This window comes from Herpailurus yagouaroundi, unplaced genomic scaffold, assembly GCF_014898765.1.
Source record: "Herpailurus yagouaroundi ecotype Mexico unplaced genomic scaffold, PumYag 220, whole genome shotgun sequence".
In the NCBI taxonomy this organism is placed as follows: Eukaryota; Metazoa; Chordata; class Mammalia; order Carnivora; family Felidae; genus Herpailurus; species Herpailurus yagouaroundi.
Genome location: NW_024412451.1, coordinates 4,647,546 through 4,670,313, shown reverse-complemented (window position 1 = coordinate 4,670,313; position 22,768 = coordinate 4,647,546). Strand labels below are relative to the sequence as shown.

Below are 22,768 nucleotides of genomic sequence, written 5' to 3'. Positions count from 1 at the left end.
GGGGTGGGGGGTGGGGGGGAAGGAAGAGCCCTCTTTGAAGCCGGCTCCCTCACTTGGCGGCAAATTGGTGCTGGCTCTTGGCTGGCCAACTCAGCTGGGGGTGGAAGTTGGGGGTCCTCACGTCCTCTCCGTGCCGGGCCTTCCTCATGGATTCTTGGGCTTCCTCCCAGCATGGAGGCTGAATTCTAAGCAAGTCCGTCCCCAGAGAGCAAGGCGGAAGCACACGGCGTCCTTCATGGAGTCTCAGCACTCACATGACATCGCTTCCTTCCAGCCCTATTGTCTGAGGTCGTCACCCAGGTTCAAGGGGGTAGGACACAGCTTTTATCTCCCCGTGGGGAAAAGCATGTGAAATGGGAGGTGCTGGGGAGGTCATCTTTGGGAAATACGATCTACCGCCCAAATCGGGCAAAATGCTAGATTTCAGTGGGAGGTCCCTGCCAAGAAGGACGTGATTCTTTTTTCTTACCCAAGGTCAGGGGCTCCATGAATTTGATCTACGAGCCTGTCACGGGTCCCCGGACCCCACGCTAAGAACCCCTGAGCCAGAGTTAGGTGAGTTCGGGCCGACAACTTCTAGGAGGGTGGTTGAGGCATGATCTTACAAACATCAGCTCTAGAGAAGGTTGTTCCTTTGTCCAACAAATATTTATTGAGCTGACTGACAGCTAGGAGCCTGGGGCCTGCTTCAGATTCTGTGTCTCCCTCTCTGTGTCCCTCCCCTGCTTGCACTTGGTCTCTCTCTCTCTCTCTCTCAAAAATAAATTAACAGTAAAAAAATTAAAAGATCTCTCATGATTGGCCTCCCTTAAGATACAGAGACTTCATATTGTTACCAACGTCAATTCTCTCCTTCCTTAGTCATAGAACTCCAATTTTATCGGAGACAGAAATATGCCCACTTAAAAAGACAGCCTTCCCCAGCCTCCCTTGCAACCGGTGGTCGATGAGATGTAAGCGAAAGCTGCAGGGTGGAACTTCTGCGCAAAGTCCTTAAGAAGGACACGGGCAGCTGGCATGTTCCCTTTTGCCCCGCTCTCTCCCAACACCACCACCTCCTTCCTCCTGCCTGGAACATGGGCGTGAAGGTTGGTGCTGCAGCAGCCATTTTGGACCACGAAGCAACCTTGACAATGGCAGCCTCATCCATAAGGTTGGTGCAGAAAGTTGGAAGACGCTGGTCCTGGTGGCTCTGTGGACTCCCCCGTGTCACCTCCAGACGGCTCCTTTCCAGACTTCTTTAATACGAGTGAGAAAGAAGCACCCATCTTACTTAAGCCGCTGCTACTTCTGGACTAACAGTAGCTACACAATTCCTAACCAATGCGCCTGTCGCACTGTCCCATTTGGTGTACGAATACTTTCTTCCCGTAAAGGCTCCAGAGATCTGTTGTACAACATAGTGCCCACAGTCGACACTACGGTATTGTGGGGCGCCTGGGGGGCTTAGCTGGGGAAGCGTTCGACTCTTTGTTTCGACTCAGGTCGTGATCTCAGGGTTCCTGAGTTCAAGCCCCGCGTCAGGCTCCGCGCTGACAGTGCGGAGCCTGCTTGGGATTCTCGTTCTCCCTCTCTCTCTCTCTCTCTCTCTCTGCGCCCCTCCCCTGTGCTCGCTCTCTCTCAAAATAAATAAATACATTCAAAAGGTAAATCCATACAATTTCAAAACAATACGGTCTTGTGGACTTAGGACTTTGATCGTGGGGCACCTGGGTGGCTCAGTAGGTTAAGTTAACCGACTTCGACCCACGAACCGTGAGATCATGACCTGAGCCACAGTCGGATGCTTAACTGACTGAGCCACCCAGGTGCCCCCGGCCTTCCAAGGCTAAAACGGAGGAGCAGGCTGTATGCCCCGACCCTGGTCACCCCGGTCAAGGGCCCCTCCCCGTCCCATAGATGCTCAGCTCCTTGGCTCAGCAGAGAAGACTTGCTGGGAAACTTACCCCTGGCCCTCCTTGGGCCCTTCTCCCCTGTCACCCCAGCCTCACCCCTCCAGTCACTACCCACACGATTCCTGAGTGCCCGCTGTGCACAGGCACCAGGGAGAGAGCCGGAAACAAGATAAGCCAAGAGCCTGCCCTAATGGGCCGCCTAAAGTCAGGCGGGGCTAAACACAGTGAAGAAATGGGCTAAGGGCCGGGGGAAGGCGAGAATTGGGTCTGCAGCTGTGGAGGCCTGGGAAGGGCACATGTGGGCGGAGGCCTGATTGGAGCAAGGTCAGCCAGGTGGAGATTTAGGGAAAGGGCATTCCCTAGAGGAAAAGAGCCCGTGCAAAGGCCCTGGGGCAGTCTCCTACTTACACCGTGTGATTCAAGGAATAAGAATGACACCTGTGTGGCCGGAGGTGGGTGAGGGAGGGGAAGAGGGCCAGAGATGAGGGCAGAGAAATATTTAAAGCCATTTAGGGCCTTGTGGGCCATGGGAAGGAGCCAAAAGGCTTTTACTCTGAGTGGGATGGGAGCCACAGAAGAACTGGGAACAGAGGGGGATGTGAGCTTGGGCGTTGGCAGGCTTCCCTGGCTGCCGTGGCAAGAAGAGACTGCGTGTTTGTGTGTGTGGGGGGGGGGGGCAGGAGGGAGGGAAGGCTACTGTAATAGTCCGAGCGAACCGTTGCTGGTGGGGGGGCAGAGACGGTGAGAGGTGGTCAGGCTCTGGGAATTTTTTTTTTTTTTTGATGTTTATTTATTCTTTGAGAAAGAGAGAGAGAGAGAGCATGAGCAAGGGGGGGGAGGGGGCAGAGAGAAGGAGACACAGAATCCGGAGCAGGTTCCAGGCTCCGAGCTGTCAGCACCGAGCCCGACGCGGGGCTCGAACTCACGGACCGCGAGGTCATGACCTGAGCCGAAGTCGGCCGCCCAACCGACCGACCGAGCCACCCAGGCGCCCCTCTGGGAATCTTTTGAAAGCAGAGCCAGCTGACAGATCAGGTGTGGGGGTGTGAGAAAAGACAGGACCTGACAAGGACTATGAGGCTTTGGGTGCAAGCCACCGACACGGGGAGGCAGTGGGTGGGAGGGGTCGATGTCTCCCGAACGTCCCAAGCTGTCTCACGCCTCCGGGCCTTTGTGTGCCCCCTCCCCCTGGCCTGGCATGCCCTCCCTTCTGCACTCCCCACCCCCACCCTCAGCCTCACCCCTGCTTCTGTTACAGCTGAGCTCAAATGCCAACCTCTCCTGAAGCTTCTCTTTAAGACTCTGGCTCAGCACCGAGTGAGGTGACTGGGGAGGGGCCGTGGCCTTAATCCAGCAGCAAACGCATCAACAGGAAATGACCTTGAATTCTTTTCTTCCTTCAGCAGATATGTTCTGGGCCAGAAACTCCGGCAGGCACCGGGAAAAGAGCAGGGAACAGGAGAGACAGATCCCTGCCCTCGTGGGGGCTCTACGGGGAGAGAAGACACTAACCGAAGTAAAGAAGGGAAAGATCTAGTGTGTCACATGGTGATGGAGAGAACAGAGGGATTCCGTTGGGGGGGGGGGGATGCAGTTAGTCATAAGGCAATCAGGGAGGGCTTCACTGAGGAGGTGACATTGGAGCGTAAACCGAAAGGCGATGAGGGAGGAGACAAGTGGATACGGAGGAAGCGAGGGCGGCAAGTGCAAAGGCCCTGTGGTAGGGCTGAGCTTAGGACATGGAAGGAACCTGGAAGTTTGTACGGCCAGAGCACATGAGTAGGGGAGGCAGAGTAGGAGCGGAGGTTCAGAGGGAATGGAGGGGGCTGGGACAGCCTTCAGGGCGTTGAGGGCCACTTTGACCCTGAGTGAGGGGGAGTCACAGAAGAGTTCTGAGCAGAGGAGGGACGGGATCTGATTCCAGTTTCAGCAGGATCACCAGAATCCCAGCAATAAAAATGGACCTCTGTCGAGCAGTTCCCATTAACCAAGAAACGTGTGAACAGCTTTGCACAAATGATGTCGGCGGAAGACCCACCGGTCTGTCCAGCTGTTCGACGCCCCCCCCCCCCGCTCCCCGCCCGCAGTGAGCATTCTAGACGCTTCCCTCTCCCTCAGCCCCCGTGCCCAAGCCATCACCAACATCGGTACAGTCGCCTGCCCAGACAATTTTAAATGTTTCTTTATTTGTATCGAGAGAGAGAGAGAGAGAGAGAGAGAGAGAGAGAGAGAGAGGGCACAAGCAGGGGAGGGGCGGAGGGAAAGAGAAAATCTCAAGCAGGCCCCACGGGCTCGACCTCGCGACCCCGGGGACCACGACCCGAGCCGAAATCAAGAGTGGGGCGCTCACCCCACCGAGCCACCCAGGCGCTCCCCGACCCAAACACCGTTCCAAGGCGCTACTGAGACAGAACTCAGACGCCACACAATTGGCCCACTTGAATCGTACAAGTCAGTGTTTTGTGAGTAATTCACCGAGCTGTGTAAACACCACCCGAATCCATCTGAGCGCATTTGCATCACCCCCCCCCCCGGGGGAATCCCCGAGCTCCGCCCCCCCCCCCGGCCCCGCCCCCGTGCCCGTCCCAAGGCAACCACTCACTTACTTTCTCTCTGATTGGCCTCTTGAGGACCTTTCCTGTAAAGGGAGGCCCACAATACGCGGCCCTTTGGGTCTGGCCCCTTGCCCTCAGCACCGTGTTTTCAATGTTCATTCGTGTTGTCAGCGCCCGTCGCTAATCCACGCCCCTTTGTGTGGCCGAATAATCCTCCATTGTCTGGATCTGTCACACTTTGTTCCCCCCCCCCCCCTCGGTCCTCCGCGGGCTGGCGGACATTTGGGTGGCTCCCACATTTGGGCTGTTCTGGATAATGCTGCTGGGAACGTTCGGGAACAGGTGTTTGGGTGGACAGGTGCCAGTCCTCAGGGGTCATGACCTAGCAGCGGGACGGCCGGACCGGGAAGGGATTCTGTTTTCACTCCGGAGGAACCGTCAGAGGGTCCTCGGAGGCGGCTGCACGGTTCCCCCCGGCCGGGCGGGGGGGGGGGGGGGGGGGGGGCCCCCCTGTCTCCGCATCGTCGCGGACGCTGGTGGTTGTCCTCAAGCCCCTTGCCCCTCTGCACTCCCAGCGCCGGTAGCGCGCGAAGCACCTGCCCCTTGACGTCCCCCGGTCCCCCCGGGGTTCCCGGTTTCCACCTGTCTTTCCCCCGCGCCACCGGCAGGGGGAGCCCGCAAGCCCTCCCCTCCTCCTCCCCTCCCAGGTCAGATCCCGTCCCTCCTTCTCTCAGAACTCTTCCATAACTCCTCGCTGGCTGAGGATAAACCCAGACTCCTCGCCGTGCACACTCCTCTGACATGACTCCCGTCCCCACTTCCCTACCCACTCAGGCCCAGCCGCCTTTCACTTCTCCATGCCCCAAGGACTCTCCAGCCTCACAGCCACCCTCTGTGCTATTCCCTCTTTGCCCTGCTCTCTTCCTACCTCTTCCTTTTCCCTCTCCGGCCCGGACTTCACTGTCACCTTCCTAGAAAAGCCTCCCCTGACTCCTTCCCAGCCTGGATCGCACTCCGTCATCCTCACCCTCAACGCGTTCAGCACCGTTTGGACTTGCTAGGCCATCTGAGTGACCGTTCGCCCCGTGGCCACCGCCACCCAGGGTGGGTTTCCACGAGGATGGGCGGGCATCAGTGCCTGGCCCGCGAGGAGAACAAACTATCTGTTCCCACCTCACCCCCCTCAACAACCCCCTCCTACCTTCCTCTCAGCAGGTACGGTTCCCTCTGCCCAAACACACCATTCCCTCTACCTTTTCTCTGGCTGACTCCCACGGGGCCTCAGTTTCATGTGACTTTCTCTCAGGGAGTATCTATCTCAAAGGTTTATTTCTTTGAATGTTTCATTATGTATTTGGAAGGGGGGGAGGGGCAGAGAGAGCGAGAGGAAGAGAGAGAGAAGCCGAAGCAGGCTATATCTATCAATATTTACCATATTAGAGGTTGAAGCCAATAGGGGAGTCGGTTGAGCGTGGACTTGGGCTCAGATCACGATCTCAGGGTTTGTGAGTTCGAGCCCTGCACTGGGCTTTCTGCTGTCAGCACGGAGCTTGCTTAGGATTCTCTGTCTCCCTCTCTCTCTGCCTTTCCCCCGGTTTGATCTCTCTCTCTCTCTCTCAAAAATAAACAAACTTAAAAAAAAAAAAAGAAAGAAATTAAAGCCGGTAAGTGATTTAAATGGAGTATTATTGCATTTTAAAATAACAATAACAGAGGCGCCTGGGTGGTTCGGTCAGCTAAACATCCAACTTCAGCTCAGGTCATGATCTCGCGGTTCATGAGTTCAAGTCCTACTTCCGGCTCTGTGCGGACAGCTCAGAGCCTGGAGCCTCCTTCGGATCTGTCTCTCTCTCTCTCTCTCTCTCTCAGTCTCTCTGTGCCCCCCCCCCCCCCATGCTCTGTCTCTCTCTCAAAAATAAATGAACATTAAAAAAGTTCTTTTAAAGAACAATAACAATAATCAACCCTTTGCAGTTACCACCTAAACCCATGTTAATAAAAATAGTAACTTTTCCACACAAACAAAAGCATGAGTGAGAAGAGCGGCACTGTTTTGACCATTTTGCAGACATCTGTAATGTCTGGCTCAACAGAAGACTCGTCCCTTTCGTTTAGTCACGATATTGCACACGGTGTGGCTTCCGGAAAACTCTAGCGCACCCTCACGAAGGATTGAGCGAGAAAGGCAGGCAATGTGTCAGTGTCAGTGTGAAAATAATGTGGGGGACAGCCGGCTGGCTCAGCCGGTAGAGCACGCGCCTCTTGGTCTCGGGGTTATGGGTTCCAGCCCCACGTTGGGTGTAGAGCTTACCTAAAAAAATAAACTTAAAAAAAGAAAGGAAGGAAGGAAGGAAAGAATTTTGAACTCTCCGGTCCCCTGACAGGGTCTCGGGGACCCCGAAGCACACTTTGAGACCCGTTGGCCTGCTGGTCCATGGTTTTGACATCAATAAACCTCCCAAAGCAGAAACTTGGATCTTCAGTTTGGAGGCAGAATTCGGCCTAAACAGACACACAATCTTAAGTTACTTCTCCCTGGTAATGGCACCGTCCGTAGATTTCACCACGGAAAAAGGGATGGCAGGCAGACTACCCCAGACCACAACGGGACCGTTCAGGAGGGACAGTGTGTGGATTCCCACGGCCTTATTAAAATCTAAAAATTCCCAAATCCAGGATCACCTGGCCCCAGGGCTTCAGGTGAGGGATCCGTCAGAAATAGAAGTTCCGTGCATGGATGATCCCCCCCCGCCCCCCAACCCCCAGCGATCAGACACTCTGCTATGTTCTAGCTTATTCTGTTTTATGTTCCCACAGACCTCTGGAGGTCACCCCCGGCGCCACCCCACCCCCAAAGCTCACAGCTCACAGCTTGGAAAACTCTAGCGGAACTTCCGGAAGCCCCTGTGCCAAGCCCCCTCTGCAGGGCTGGGAACGGGTTTGACTTGCTCCTTGCTTGCAAGCCCGAATTCTGGCGTAGGGCCTGGCTCTGTACCCAGTAGGCATTTAATAAATGTTTGCTGGGTGAACAAAACAACACATATCGAGCCGGGGACAGGGTTGGGACGGCAGCCCCGTCTGTGCCGCTCCCTAGGACTCAAGAACCCTGTCCTCGTCGTTCCCAAAGACCCAGGCAGCGGACCGCCGGCTCCCGCTACGGCTTTCTCTCCGGGAGGCGATTAACCCGAGCCGCCCTTCTGGATGAAACCGGAACTACACTTCCCACAAGCCTCGGGGCTGGGACTACGCTTCCCATAAGCCTCTGCTCTCTCCAGGTTCTGTGCCCTTCAGCCACCGGGGCAGTTAATTGCCTCTTTTTAGAGCTTCCCCCACCCCCTCCCCCCCCAGCGCCCAATGTCGTTCTCTCTCCCCGCGTAATGATTAGTTCACCGTCCAGCCGTGGTTCCGGGGCCCTCTAACCCCCACGCCTCCTCGCGCGATGAACGTGCCTCAGTTTCCCCAGGGAGACAACCCCCGCCCCCGGCCCCCCGAGAGGCAGCCTCTCTCCCCCCACTCCCCACCCCCCCAATCCCGGACCCCTGATGGGGAGGGCTGTGCGCGGCGGGGTTCGTGAGCCGCCAGTCCCCGCTGCTCCCCTGGGGGGGGTCTTGGGTCCCCGCTGGGAGGGGGGCGGCGGGGACGGGGCGGGCGCGCAGGGGAGGGGGTGTCTGGGTCGCCTCCGCGGTGCGCTGCGAGGCTGCGTCTGGGCTGCGCAGCTCCCGTCCGGCCTCACGCGGGAGGGACGCGTCGCAGGTGCTCCCGGACGGCGGGGACGTCCGCGCGCGGGGTGGGAGTCCGTGCTTCCGGGGTGTCTGCAGCTCGAGGGGGCGTGAGCCCCCCGACGACGCCTTGGCCTGGCACGCGATGTGTGCGTCCTTGTCTGTTTTGGCTGCGGACCGAGTTCCAGTACCCAACTCGGCCACTTCCCGGCTGGGCGCCTTGGGGCTAGGGGACCGCACCTCGCTTGGCCTCAGTTTCCGCATCTGTACGATGGGGACGATAAAAGCACCCGTCTCAGAGGGCTGGCGTTGTGGATGAAAACGTCATACGTGTAAAGCGCCGAGAACAGTGCCTGGCGCAGCGTAAACGCTCAGACGAATAAATAAATAAAACAAAACTCTGATTATGTGTCCTTGGTGCGAGGCAAGTGTCTCTGGTTACGTGATGGCTGCGTAACCTCACAGGAGACGTGGGTATCTGTGAGGTGCGCGTCTGTGTCTATGTAAGCGCATGTCTGCATCTTGGTACGCGTTATGCGTCTGTGTGTGTGTTTATGTGTGTGCTGTGTGGACGGAACGGGGTAAGGTGTCCTTGTAACCTTGTGTGAAATACAGTGTATATATGTGTGATGAGTCCGCGTGTTCAGGGAGGCGACCCTGTATTTGATGTGTGCCCACGTTGTGTGTCCGTGCGTTTATGCAGAAAGTGTGCGTGACTGAGCACATTGGGCTATGATACGCGTCCGGAGGCGTCAGCGAATGATGGACCGGACTTGCGTGGCTTTGTATACCTGTGTGATGCTTTGGATGTGTTGTGTCTCCAGCCGTGTCCGAGTTGCGACTGTCGGCGTGTTTCGGGGTGTGTGCCACGTGGGTCTGTGTGAGAGCCGCGTGTCCCTTTCGTGTAGCTGTGAGGATGTGTGTGGTGTGCGTTTTTGTGCCTGGGACACACAGGTCCCTCCGCGCACCTGCTGCGTGTCTGTGCGTATTCGCGCGTGTGATACGTGCATCCATGTTAGCGTGCGGCATCTGTGTGTCCACGGGTCTCCGGGAGAGTGATGTCTGTGTGTGTGTGTGTGTGTGTGTGTGTGTGTGTGCGCGCGTGAGAGATGTGCGTGGCTGTGTGTCTGTGTGCGTGACGCCGGTGTCTACGGGTGTTCTTTGTTGCCCGTTTGTGGGACGTCTGTGTGTTGTGGCCGTGTGCCTCGGCATGTCACCGTGGCGTCCGCGTGGATCTTTGTCTGTGGCGTACTTGGTGGCGCGTGCGGGTCTTGGCGATGCCCTGCTGTTCCCGTGTGGCAGGGCGCATCTGTGCCGGGGGCCGGCCTGCCTGTGCCTTCCCCGTGCAGCCCGTCGTCCCTGCGTCTTTGTGTGTGACGTGTACGTGTCCCCGTCTGCCGATGGCTGTCCACCTTTGTATGGGATGTGCTTGTCTAGGAGGGTCTCTGCGACGAGTGGCAGGCATGTGTGGGCTGCGTGTACCTGCCTGACAGCTGCATCTTGGCGTGGAGCACACGTGTCCGTGCTGGTGGCGGTCCCGGCGGTGTCCCGGCCAGGCACTGTGGGCCCTGCGCCCCCCGCAAGGGTCTGCTGGTCCCTGTCTGTCCCTCCTCCTCCCCTCCCTCCTGGCAGCCAATGCAACTGGGGAGCCAGTTGCCATGACGACGCTCCATCCTCCCTCCAACCTCCCTCCTCCCACCCTTCCTCTGACAGGCTCTCTGCTCCCCCAATCCTGGCTGCCCTCGGGGGCGGGGCCCTCATTCTTCCCCCCCCCATCCTACCCTCTCCCCCCCCCACCCCAGCAACCCCGGCTCCCCAGCTCCTCTCCTCTGTCCGCCTCTCCATCCCTTCATCTGTCTGTCCCTTCAAAGAGGGGGAGGGGGGTACCTGAGCCAGTAAGCAGCCCCTCCCTCCCCCTGTCCTGCGTCTCCTGCCCCTCTCCTGGGCCGGGGGGAGGCCAGGGTCGCGCGGGTCCCCATGGCTGGGGGCTGAGGGCCCGCCCCCCCCTCCTCCCCAGCCGCCACCACCTCCACCTCCCTTCCATCCTCGACAAGATGCCTGCCCCCGGCGCCCTCATCCTCCTCGCGGCCGTCTCCGCCTCCGGCTGCCTGGCGTCCCCGGCCCACCCCGGTGAGTCTGTCTGGCCATCCGGCTGTCCGGCGGCCCCCACCCCCACCCCCACCCCGGGCTGCCCGGCGGGGTGGGGGTGGGGGTGGGGGGCTCTGTCCGCGGCGCTCCGGCTCCGTCACCTGCCTGCGCGTCTCCCCGCAGCCGAGCCGGGGCCTGGGGAGCCGCGGGGACGGTGCGTCCGTCAGCAGGGCCTGTGGGAGGAAGGCTGGGGGCTGGGTGGGGAGGGGGTCCGTTTGGGCAACATGTGTGTGTGCACACGCATGTGTGTGTGCAGGTGTGTGCCGGGAGCCGGGGAGGACGGGGCCGCTGGGGAGAATTGGGGGCAGCGGGGAGGCATTTCTAAGGGGGACACGGCATAGGAGGCTGGCTCTAGCTTTGGGGGAGACCCGGGGCTGGCGGGGTTCCCTTCTCAGGGGCTTGGGCTGGGGGCAGAGGACATGTGTGCGCTCCGCGAGTGCCTGGAAGAGACAGGCCTCAACGCCCGGAACTAGGGGGTTCCAGCGTGGGACAAGAATCTTCTCCCAGCCTGCAGTTGGGGGCTCGTCTTCTTGCCCAAATAGGGGGGGAACGAGACTGGAGCGTATTTTAAATTCTGAGCGCTCCAGACTCCACTGTTAGACGTCTTTCCCTCAGTCCTCACTGGAATCCATCCAAGCCTGCGGTGAGGTGATTGGGGCGGCGGGGCGGGGGGGGGGGGGGGGCCCCAGCTTGGGGCTAGAGGAGGGACCCCACCCCCAACCCAACCACCTGAGAAGGCCTCAAACTACAACTCCCACAATGCCCTGGGCCATCCGGCTCCTCTGCCAAGGAGCCCCTGGTTGCGGAGCATTATGGGAGTTGTAGTCAATGCCGGCCAGGCTGGAGGTGGTGGTGGGGGGGGGGGGGCATGGAGGCTGGGAGCTTGGGGCTTGAAGCCGGGACCCCAGCCCAGCCCTGATGCCCACAGATGGATTCGCCCTGGGCCGGGCCCCTCTGGCTCCTCCCTACGCCGTGGTCCTCATTTCCTGCTCCGGCTTGCTGGCCTTCATCTTCCTCCTCCTCACCTGTCTGTGTTGCAAACGGGGTGATGTCGGCTTCAAGGTGAGGTGCATGCGGGGGATTCACGTGGGCAGGAAGACCCCAGCGAGGCCTTGTCCCCCCAGGCCCAGTCGTTGGTGGGGGAGAGGGGCAGTAAGTCTGGGAGCACCTTCTGGCCTGGAGTTACGGCAAGAACCGCAGCCTTGGGAAGAAAATCGGGGGACAGCTCCAAGAAAATGGGAAGGCATCCTGACCAGAAGGGTGATGGCGTGTCTCAGCCCCGTGTTCTCCCCACCCCTCACCTCTCCCGGCCCCAGGAGTTTGAGAACCCTGAAGGGGAGGACTGCTCCGGGGAGTACACTCCCCCGGCGGAGGAGACCTCCTCCTCACAGTCGCTGCCTGATGTCTACATTCTCCCGCTGGCTGAGGTCTCCCTGCCGATGCCTGCGCCGCAGCCTTCACACTCAGGTACGCTCCGCTCTCCACACCTTGACTAGGGTCCCGTGGTCCCAGGGGACAGGGTGGAAAGCCCTGAGGGTCTCCCCTCAGGGGCCAGGGAGCTGAGGTCCCAGGCAGCCAAGGGGAAAGGCAGAGGTGGGAGCCGCAGGATCTTGGAAGCAGCCTCCAGGGAGCCAGAGATCATCTTGGTGGAAGCCATCGATTAACCCCAAGCCGGATGTGGGGATTCTTGTGGGGCCATCGCTGGTGAGGTCAGCCTAGATCTCAGTCTCAGAGGCAGCCAACGGCAGGCTGAAGCCACGTCATAGGATCTTGAAAGGCCAAGGGGAAGGACTGATTGGATGCTGGGAGCTCGTGGGCAGCCAATGAGGAGGCTGAGCTCCCAACAAGGAATGTTGGGGCAGCCAATGAAAAGAGATTGGTATCTGCTTTGACCTCGGTCCACACTGAGTTGGGGGAGGGGTGTCAGTGGCACTTAGGAGGGGAGAGAGACTAAGGGGGGCTCCCCTTTTTGCACCCCGCCCCCCAGACATGACCACCCCCCTGGGCCTTAGCCGCCAACACCTCAGCTACTTACAAGAGATTGGGAGTGGCTGGTTTGGGAAGGTGAGTGGGGCTGGGGGTGGGAGGCCGGGGGGGGGGGGGGGGTCCGTACGATTCAGGGCTGTGCTCCTGTTCTGTGTCCATCCCCCTGCTCCCACCACTTGTCATCTGTCCCCTGCCCCTCAGCCCACCCAGTGCCCTCACCTCTGTCCGCCTCTCACCTGCTCCCACCTACCCCATCGCCCCCCCATCTGTCAGTCGGCGCCTCCCTCCTCACTCCATTGACCACCCTGCCTCGCCACCTGGCTCTCCACGCGTCCGTCTGTCCATCTTTCCATCCGTCCCTGCATCCATCGGACTCTGGGCCCGTGAGTCTCTCACCCTGCGTCTGATGGGGGACACGGGTGGTGGGATCTGAAGGGAGAGGCTGGAACGGAGGTGGGGGCGGGGGGACACTTGGAGCCAGGCACTGGGCTGGAGGCGGCCCTGGGGACGGGGCTGGGGAAGCTGCAGGCACTGACCCCCGGGTCCCCCTTGACCAGGTGATCCTGGGAGAGATTTTCTCCGACTACACCCCAGCCCAGGTGGTGGTGAAGGAGCTCCGAGCCAGCGCGGGGCCCCTGGAGCAGCGCAAGTTCATCTCGGAAGCACAGCCATACAGGTATTGGGGGCTTTTCAGGGGACGTGGGCCCGGGAGGCCCACAGATATGGGTCTGGTAGCGTTTGGGAGTGGGCGGAGTATGGCTCGGGGTCAAACCTGGCTTGAATCCCGGAGGTACTTCTTCCTGGCTGTGCGACTTGGCGGACAGGATCGCCCTCTCTGAGCCTCAGTATCTTCATCCAGAAAGTGAGTCCAGGAAGCCCACACATTCTCAGGGGGGCCTTGAGGAGCTCTGTTGCGCCACCCCCCACCCCTGCTGTATGGTTAGGTCTGGAAAGGCAGGACCCTGTCTGACCCGCCCTTGCTTGGTCTCCCCTCCACTCTAAGGGCTTCTAGAAAAGCACTAGATAAACATTTGCTACATAAATGCTTTGCGAGGTAGCAGTTGCCCTGTCATGGAAAGGATATGTATACAGAGGCCCTTCATCAGACAGTTGTAAAAGCGGGGTGTACCCTGAGAGATTCAGACACTGGACTTTATCACCTTCATGTTCTAAACCCCCAGGCCATGTTCTAAAGCCCACAGGCCTTGCAAGGCCTGCCCCTGTCCCCTTCCAGCCCCTGGCCTCCCTTGCCCCAGCCGCCCCGACCTCTTACTGATCCTTTCCCAGATCAGTCTCTTTCCTGCCTCAGGACCTTTGTTTTTGCTGTTCCCTCTGTCTAGAATATCATTCCTGGCTCACCCACCCGCAGCCCCAGATGGTGGGCTCTTTTCCCGTCCTCAGGTCTCTGGTCAGAAAGACCTTCCCTCACACACACACACACACACACACACACACACACACACACTCCCACATCAGGAGCTCCCCCCCCCCCATGCTCCCTCACGTTGATTCATGCGTGTATAACATCCTTCATAACACGTATCCTAGTTTGTCATTGGTTTCTTCCGTTTGCTTGCTTGTGTGGCTGCCTCTCCCCAGACCCATGCTGGCAACCACTAGCCACATATGGCTGTTTACATTTAGCTTAAATAAAATGAAATCAAGTTAAAAACTCATTTCCTCAGCTACACTCACCACACATCTCCAAGGGCTCCGTAGCCGCACGTGGCCAGGGGCTCCCCTGTTGGGCAGCTCGGATCTAGAACCTTCCCGCCTTCACGGAGGGTTCAGTTGGCGAGGGCAGGGCAACACGGGACAGCTCCGGGGTCCATCGGCCCTTTGTAGACGTTGGCGGAGGGAGCCAGAGTCCTGAGATCAAATCCCAGCTCAGCCACCGTTACTAGCTGTGGGACCCTGTGCGAGTCGCTTCCCTCTCTGGGCCTCCATTTCCTCTTGGATTAGATGGGAAAAATTATCCTGCCCCGCAGGGTTCCGGGGGTGGGGGTGGGGGGTGGATTTGATCGCAGAAGTGGCCCGCCTTGTCCCGGATTAGCAGGTCTGCGCGTCCGTCAACATCCGCCATCCTGAACCTCGCATTCAGGCCTCCAGCCGTTTTTCAAGTCCCCGGCACGGGCCCTCTATGAACACGTTTGTCTCCCGATTCCCCTCCAGACCCCCGTGGGAAAATAACCCAGCACACACCTACCCAGAGCCAGGCCCTGGGCTGCAAGCCCGGAATGTTTTAATCTCCCTGCGGACCACCCCCCACCACCCCACCCCACCCCACCCCGGCCCCCGCCCCGGCGGAGGAGCGGGGTCAAACCCTTCACTGCGCACCTTGTTACGCAGCCCCTGTCTAGGCACTGGGGACACGGCCACGTGAACAAAAAGCCCCCAAGTGTCTTGTCCTAGTGGAGCGCACCCCCTAGTGGAGGAGAGAGGCAATTAACAAAGGAAGAAAGAAATTTTCAGAAGAAAATGTCAGAGGCTGACAAGTGCCACCAGGAAAGAAGGCAGCGCGTGACAAGAGAGGGGGGCTATGGATGGTCACGGGAAAGGGGGTGATCTAGTCAGTCTAGGAGGACTCAGTCCCGCAAGCCTTGGGGGAAGCATGTTCCGGGCAGAGGGACGAGCCCGCTGCAAAGGTGGTGAGGCCCGTCCGAGAATCAAACCAGAGAAGGGGCTGGGGGTGGGGGGTGGGGGGGAGGGTAAGGTGAAGAGGAAGGAGGGCCAGGAGGCACCTGGGGGTCTGGCCTGGGAACTGGGGGGGATAGTGGGGCAGCCCTGAGATGGGCCCCTGGGGAAGGAGGGTGCGTGCGGAGGGGGGTGTGAGTGTGGGTGTGAGTGTGGGTGTGTGGCCGGAGACCCGAGGTGAAGCAGCCGAGACCAAAGAGGTCGAAGCAACGTGTTGGTTCATGGGAGGCTGGGGTGGGACAGAGGTCGGCGGTGGGCGGGAAGGGGCTGTTTCCTGACCCTGCCCCCTCCCCGCCCTGGCCCCAGGAGCCTGCAGCACCCCAACGTCCTCCAGTGCCTGGGCGTCTGTGTGGAGACACTGCCCTTTCTGCTGATCATGGAGTTCTGTCAACTGGTGAGGGTCTGCGGAGGGTGGGCAGAGGGGAGGCGGGGGGGGGGGGGGTCTGGACGCGCTGGGGGCTGCGAGCCAGCCTAGGGTCCTAGGAATCTTTCCCAATAACATGGCTTGAAGGCTTACTGTAGACGAGCACTCCCTCAGACGGCCTGCGGCCAACTAGCATGCGAGCTGGGTTCTGTGGCTAGGCCCTCTTAAGTAGCGGGGGAAACTGAGGCTCAGAGGGGCCGCCCACTGAGTGCAGAGGTCGCCCCCCTCCTCGCCTCGAATCGGCTGGATGTGTGGGGGTCCTGGGAGGGGGTGGTGGTGGTGGTACTGACTCCACCCACCCCTTCCTCCCAGGGGGACCTGAAGCGTTACCTCCGGGCCCAGCGGCCCCCTGAGGGCCTGTCCCCTGAGCTGCCCCCACGGGACCTGCGGACACTGCAGAGGATGGGCCTGGAGATCGCCCGCGGGCTGGCACATCTCCACTCCCACAACTACGTGCACAGGTGGCTGCCGGGGAGGGGAGCCGCGGGGAAGAGTGTGCAGGGGTACTACTTAGGGGAAGGAGGGGAGGCTACGGGGGTGGGAGGGAGGGCCACGGCGGGCGAAGGGGCTCAACGACCGGAGAAAGCGTGGTGGGGTCGGGAGGGGAGGAGTCAGGAGAGGGGCGGGACCATAGAGGCCAGGGGGAGGAGCCATGGAGGGGAGGGGTGAGAGGAGGAGAGGGGGCGGAATCGGGAGGGGAGGAGTCCTAGAGGAGAGGGGGAGGAGTCCTAGAGGAGAAGGAGGAGTCAGGAGGGGAGGGGGCCTGGGGAGGAGGCGGAATCAGGCGAAGAGGTGGGAGGAAAAGCGGCAGGGGGCGGAGCCTGGAAAGGGGGCGGAGTGTGGGCGAGGCGGACGGTCTGGCCCGGGCGCTCCCCCCCTTCTCACCTCCCGGCCCGGCCCCGCCCCCAGCGACCTGGCCCTGCGCAACTGCCTGCTGACCTCCGACCTCACCGTGCGCATCGGAGACTACGGGCTGGCCCACAGCAACTACAAGGTGCGGGCTGCCGTCCATCGGGGCGGGGGGCGGGGGGCGGGGGGCGCGCGCCCCTCCCCCACGCCTGACCCCGCTCCGGCCCGCCCCCCCCAGGAGGACTACTACCTGACCCCCGAGCGCCTGTGGATCCCGCTGCGCTGGGCGGCGCCCGAGCTCCTTGGGGAGCTGCACGGGACCTTCATGGTGGTGGACCAGAGTCGCGAGAGCAACGTCTGGTGAGGGGGCCCCGGGCCGCGCGGAGCCGAGGGCGGCAAGGAGGGAGGGTGGGAGGGTCACGGGGGGGGGGGGGGGGGGCGGCGCTAGGGCTGTGGAACCCCCCAACCCCCCGCCAGGCGGGGCTGGGCGGGGCTCTGACCTCCCTCTGCCCTCGGCTCCCCGCAGGTCCCTGGGGGTGACCCTGTGGGAGCTCTTTGAGTTTGGGGCCCAGCCCTACCGCCACCTGTCAGACGAGGAGGTCCTCGCCTTCGTGGTCCGCCAGCAGCACGTCAAGCTGGCCCGGCCCAGGCTCAAGCTGCCCTATGGGGACTACTGGTGAGGGCAGGGCCTGACCCCGGGCCCATGACCCCCATCCCCCCCCCCCCCGCCCCCGATGTCCCGGAGCCCCTCACCTCCGCGCACACCGCCCGCGGTCTCACTCGTGACTCGCTACATACACCCCCACCCGAGGAGCGGGGACACCCCCACACCTTTTGCCGGCATCTGCTGCTTGGAGGGGGTGAAACTGAGGCGGGCAGGGGCTGAGCTGGTGCTTGAAGCCTAGTTTCTCCACTCCTGTTTGCTTGGCTCCGATTCCAGGACCCACGGCCCAAACAGGAAGGCCGCCTGTCACTTTCTCACATCCCCTGCTGTCTCCTCTTCTGGTTCTCTGTCCCCCCTGGTCGCACCCCCATCTCTATCACACGCGCGCGCGCGCACACACACACACACACACACACACCGGGTCGCTGTCCCCCCCCCTCTCGCTCGCTCTTCATTTCTCTCTCCTCTCCCTCCCTGCCCCCCCCCCCCCCCCCGCCCACCGGGAGCCCTCCACCCTCTCGCCGGGACTCCTCCCCACTCCCCTGTGCCTCCTTCCGTCTCCCCCAGGTACGACATCCTTCAGTCCTGCTGGCGGCCACCTGCCCAGCGCCCTTCGGCCTCTGACCTCCAACTGCAGCTCACTTACCTGCTCTCTGAGCGCCCCCCACGGCCCCCGCCCCCCCCACCCCCACCCCGAGACGGTCCCTTCCCTTGGCCCTGGCCCCCGCAGCACAGCGCGCCCCGCCCGGGGACCCTCTCCTCACCGTTCCCCCTTCTGGATGGCTTCCCTGGGGCCGACCCCGACGACGTGCTCACGGTAACTGAGAGCAGCCGTGGCCTCAACCTTGAGTGCCTGTGGGAGAAGGCGCGGCGGGGGGCCGGCCGGGGAGGGGGGGCGCCGCCCTGGCAGCCGGCGTCCGCGCCCCCAGCGCCCCATGCCAACCCCTCCAACCCTTTCTATGAGGCGCTGTCCACGCCCAGCGTGCTGCCCGTCATCAGCGCCCGCAGCCCCTCTGTGAGCAGCGAATACTACATTCGCCTGGAGGAGCACGGCTCCCCGCCAGAGCCCCTCTTCCCCAATGACTGGGACCCCCTGGACCCAGGAGTGCCTGCCCCCCAGGCCTCCCAGGCCCCTTCCGAGGTCCCCCAGCTGGTGTCCGAGACCTGGGCCTCCCCCCTCTTCCCTGCAGCTCGGCCCTTCCCGGCCCAGTCCTCAGCATCGGGCAGCTTCCTCCTGAGTGGCTGGGACCCCGAGGGCCGAGGCGCCGGGGAGACCCTGGCGGGAGACCCTGCCGAGGTGCTGGGGGAGCGGGGTACCGCCCCGTGGGCAGAAGAGGAGGAGGAGGAGGAGGAGGGCAGCTCCCCGGGGGAGGACAGCAGCAGCCTTGGGGGTGGCCCCAGCCGCCGGGGTCCCCTACCCTGTCCCCTGTGCAGCCGGGAGGGGGCCTGCTCCTGCCTGCCTCTGGAGCGTGGGGATGCCGTTGCGGGCTGGGGGGGCCACCCCGCTCTTGGCTGCCCCCATCCCCCAGAGGACGACTCGTCCCTGCGGGCAGAGCGGGGCTCCCTAGCCGACTTGCCCCTGGCCCCCCCCGCCTCGGCCCCCCCCGAGTTTCTGGACCCCCTCATGGGGGCGGCGGCGCCCCAGTACCCCGGGCGGGGGCCACCTCCCGCTCCCCCCCCCCCCGCCGCCACCTCCCCGGGCCCCCGCGGACCCGGCCGTGTCCCCCGACCCTCCCTCGGCCGTGGCCAGTCCCGGCTCAGGCCTGTCGTCTCCGGGCCCCAAGCCGGGGGACAGCGGCTACGAGACCGAGACCCCTTTTTCCCCCGAGGGAGCCTTCCCAGGCGGGGGGGCAGCCGAGGAGGAAGGGGTCCCTCGACCGCGGGCTCCCCCCGAGCCCCCCGACCCGGGAGCGCCCCGGCCACCCCCAGACCCGGGTCCCCTCCCGCTGCCGGGGACCCGGGAGAAGCCGACCTTCGTAGTTCAAGTGAGCACCGAGCAGCTGCTGATGTCCCTGCGGGAGGACGTGACAAGGAACCTCCTGGGGGAGAAGGGGGCAAACCCCCGCGAGACGGGACCCAGGAAGGTGGGGAGAGGTCCCGGGAACAGAGAGAAAGCCCCGGGCCCGAGCAGGGACCCCACAGTCCTGGGCAGCGGGAAGAAAGCCCCAAGCCCGACCGAGGACCCGAGCCTCCCCGTGAACGGGGTGACAGTGTCGGAGAACGGGGGACAGAGAGCCCCAGGCATCGAGGAGAAGGTGGCGGAGAACGGGGCCCCAGGGACCCCCGAGAGAGAAGAGAAAGCGCTGGAGAAGGTGCTGGAGAATGGGGAGGTGACACCACCAAGGAGGGAGGAGAAAGTACTGGAGAATGGGGAGCTGAGGTCCCCCGAGAGAGAAGAGAAAGTGCTGGCGAATGGGGGCCTGACACCCCCAAAGATCGAGGAGAAGGTGTCAGAGAATGGGGGCCCGAGACTGCCCAGGAACACGGAGAGGCTGCCGGAGACTGGGCCTCGGAGAGCCCCAGGGCCCTGGGAGAAGGGGCCCGAGAGTGGGGTGTCAGCCCCAGAGACCTCGCTGGAGAGAGCCCCCGAGCCCGGCGCGGTGGCCTTGTCCCGGAACGGCGGGGCGACAGCCCCTGGCCCCACTGGCCCAGCCCCCAGGAGCGGGGTGCTGGAACCCGGGACCGAGAGGAGAGCCCCCGAGACTGGGGGGGCACCGAGAGCCCCCGGGGTTGGGAGGCTGGACCTCGGGAGTGGGGGCCGAGCCCCAGTGGGCATGGGGACGGCCCCCGGCGGCGGCCTCGGAAGCGGCGCGGACGCAAAGGCCGGATGGGTAGACAGCACGAGGCCACCGCCGCCACCGCCGGAAGCACAGCCGAGGAGGCCGGAGCCAGCGCCCCAGAGAGCCAGGCCGGAGGTGGCCTCCGAGGGAGAGCCCGGGGTCCCAGACAGCAGGGCCGGCGGAGACACAGCACCCAGCACAGACGGGGACCCCCCCAAACCCGAGAGGAAGGGCCCCGAGATGCCACGACTGTTCTTGGACTTGGGACCTCCTCAGGGGAACAGCGAGCAGATCAAAGGTGAGGAGGCTGCTGGGAGCAGGGGAGCGAGGTTGGGGGCCGAGGCCCGGCTCCTTCCAAGATGTACAACGGGGCTGAGACCCTCAGGCTCCTGGGTGGCAGACAGGTCAGGCTGGCAGTAATGGGAGGAGACCTTGGAGCCACGCCGCCCGGGCTCCAGTCCCTCTCTAGCCCCGTGGCCTTGGACAAACCACCTTCCTTCTCTGTGCCTCAGTTTCCCTGCAAAAGTGCATGACAAGGATAGCGTCCACCTGATAGGGCCGGGAGGCTTAACTGTTAGGACTTCTGAAGACATTAGCTCAGCGCCAGTCCTAAGTTCCTCTGCTTTATTATTGCGATTCACTTAGACCCCGGGGTCTCAAGCTCAGATGCCCACGGGGGCCAGGCAGGATGGTGGGGGGGGGGGGGGGGGGGAGGGGTCGCCTGGGAGAGGTGGGGTGGGAGCCGGGGGGCGGGTCGAAAGGCGGCCCCTTCTCAGCTCCCCCTCGGGAACGCCCACCTGGTGTGGCCAAATCTGCCCCTTTTCCCTTTTAAACCAGAGCCCCGGGTGTTGTAATGGCCGAAACCAATTCCAGCGAAGCCCATCCTCGCGCTGGGTTGCCAGCGTGTGATTCCCTGGTTTAAACTTTCCACCAAGGGGAGGCATCTATCCCGGGTGCCGGGCCCTGAGCTGCCCAAAGCTGGGACCCGGGGAGCTTCACACCCTGCCCTGTCTCCCCCACCCCACCATGCTACGGGTGCCCTAAAAGCAATAGACGTGCCTTTTCTGGAAACGGAGTTGGGGTAGGAACGCAGAAAATGCTTGGTCACCGAGGGGGACTGATTTAAGAGAAAGATAAACCGCCCCTGTTTAGATATGAACAAAGGGACTGTGGTTCCACCGGGATCACCCGCAGGACGGATTTCCTTAAATAGCGCTGTGCAGGTTATACATGATGGGACCCTGTGGCAATCTCACGGCCACACTTGGGGATAAGGTTATCATCTGTTTACCAGAGGAGGCTGCTTCCTGTTTATCGGGAGGGAAAGGTCAGGGAAGGAGCTGGGCACGGAACTTTGCCTTCCTCGAAGCCCGCGGTATTAGAATGACACGACTTCCTTGAGATTGTTGTGGGCAATTTGCAACCAGCTGTGGCAGGAAAGACCCCCCCCTCCCACCCCCAGGCAGCATGAAAATGTCAGGAGCTGGGCACCTAAGACGCCTCAGAAGATCGGTGGGGGACGGTGTTGCTGGGTGGGAAGATGCTGGGAATAGCTTGCCTTTTTTTTTTTTTTTTAAACTGCACGAACTCCTACTCATCCTTCAAGACCCCACTCAAATTTCCCCTTCCCTGGGAAGCCTTCCTGATTTCCAAAGGCTATCACCCTGTCCTTCCTGAGAGCTCCTTGAGAGCTCCCTCACAGCCCCCAACCCCATCGCCCTGAGATGGATGGTCAAGGAAGGCCTCAAGGAGGTGACTTTTGAGCAGATGTGAAGGAAGTAAGCTGGGTGGACATCTGGGGGAAGGGTGCTTCGGGTGGAGGGCACTGAGATGGGCACTGACTTGGCATGCTCGGGGAACAGCAAAAGGCCAGTGAAGCCGAATGGAGGGCACGGAGGGTGGAGAGTGACCCGATTCACGTCCAGCCTTTCTCCCTGCTCTGCCCTGACCCTCCTCTCATCCCCGCCGCTGCCCGCACGGGGCCCGTCACATCATTTACTTCTGCATTAAAGGACGAACGGGTGGCCCCTGCTCGTTTTACCAGTGCGGAGACAGAGGCCCAGAGAGGTGAATCTGCTTGCCCCGGGGCACACAGCAAGTGACCCGGGACCTGAAAAGTCCTTGCCTTCCAGCAGGCTGAGATGAGGGAGTCTTAGGGCAGAGCAAAAACCTGGATGGAGATGGTTAGACACCCCAGTTTTTTTGGTCTGGTACTTGAGGGCCAGAGAGGGAAAGTACCTTGGTCAGCATCACGTAGCAGGGAACATTCATTCATTGACCCCACAGATATTGGCTGAGTACCTCTATATGCTTGGGGATGCAGCCAAAATGAGCCCGATTCAAGTCTCTGTTCTATGGCAAGGCGCACACGAATCACAACACCGCAGAAATAGTCACATGCTGAGATAATCTGCTTGGAAGGAGCGGTGCTTGGTGCTATGGGGTGCGGAGCGGACAGCCTTGCCTGACCTCCTGGGAGAGCTCTGAAGGCTTGAAAGCCCAGCCTGAGCTGGAGGAGGAATGGGACTTGAATTAGAAAAGGAAGTGCCGGGCAGAAGGAACAGCCTATGCAAAGGCTCAGAGGTGGGAGGAATGGGGTGGGGGAGGGGTGGCCCAAGGGGCGGGATGGAGGCCGAGTCAGAATGAGGTGTGGACGGAGGAGCCCGGAGAGGGCAACAGGGCCAGGGCACTTGGGCCTGGTGGGAGGCGCGGCGAACTTGGGGCTGTGTGATGTGAACACTGACTGGGGAGTCAAGGAGAGGGTTCACCCCTGGAGGAGGGCGTGGAGAAAGGCCCCAGGGCCGCAGCCGTTTGGCTCACGAGAGGGGAAACCGAGGCTCCTAGCGTGGCCCGAGATTGCCTGAGGATACACAGCTAGGCAGGAGGGCATGCCTCAGTTTCCCCGGGAGCAGCGGCTCACCGGGTCTCTCCCCTCGCAGCCAAGCTCTCGCGGCTCTCTCTGGCGCTGCCGCCGCTCACGCTCACGCCGTTCCCGGGGCCGGGCCCGCGGCGACCCCCGTGGGAGGGCGCGGACGCCGGGGCGGCTGGCGGGGA

At 61.8% G+C, this 22,768-nt stretch overlaps 2 protein-coding genes across 2 annotated transcripts in view; one reads left to right on the top strand and one right to left on the bottom strand.

Annotated features, from left to right (window-relative positions):
* The window catches only part of SULT2B1 (sulfotransferase family 2B member 1), a 60,471-nt gene extending 50,993 nt beyond the window's left edge, over positions 1 to 9,478 (bottom strand). Inside the window, exons 1-2 of the mRNA XM_040457938.1 lie at positions 9,422 to 9,478; positions 7,988 to 8,472 (exon numbers count right to left, since the gene is read on the bottom strand). Coding sequence (XP_040313872.1) covers positions 7,988 to 8,472; positions 9,422 to 9,478 — 542 coding nt within the window. The remainder of the gene's footprint in view (positions 1 to 7,987; positions 8,473 to 9,421) is intronic.
* Positions 9,479 to 9,644: 166 nt separating this feature from the next.
* LMTK3 (lemur tyrosine kinase 3) overlaps positions 9,645 to 22,768 on the top strand; it is a 23,389-nt gene continuing 10,265 nt past the window's right edge. The window contains 13 exon segments of the mRNA XM_040457937.1: positions 9,645 to 10,299; positions 11,246 to 11,379; positions 11,634 to 11,784; positions 12,305 to 12,381; positions 12,861 to 12,979; positions 15,304 to 15,391; positions 15,734 to 15,882; positions 16,331 to 16,415; positions 16,509 to 16,630; positions 16,797 to 16,946; positions 17,502 to 18,606; positions 18,608 to 20,012; positions 22,654 to 22,761. Coding sequence (XP_040313871.1) covers positions 9,828 to 10,299; positions 11,246 to 11,379; positions 11,634 to 11,784; positions 12,305 to 12,381; positions 12,861 to 12,979; positions 15,304 to 15,391; positions 15,734 to 15,882; positions 16,331 to 16,415; positions 16,509 to 16,630; positions 16,797 to 16,946; positions 17,502 to 18,606; positions 18,608 to 20,012; positions 22,654 to 22,761 — 4,165 coding nt within the window. The 5' untranslated portion in view covers positions 9,645 to 9,827.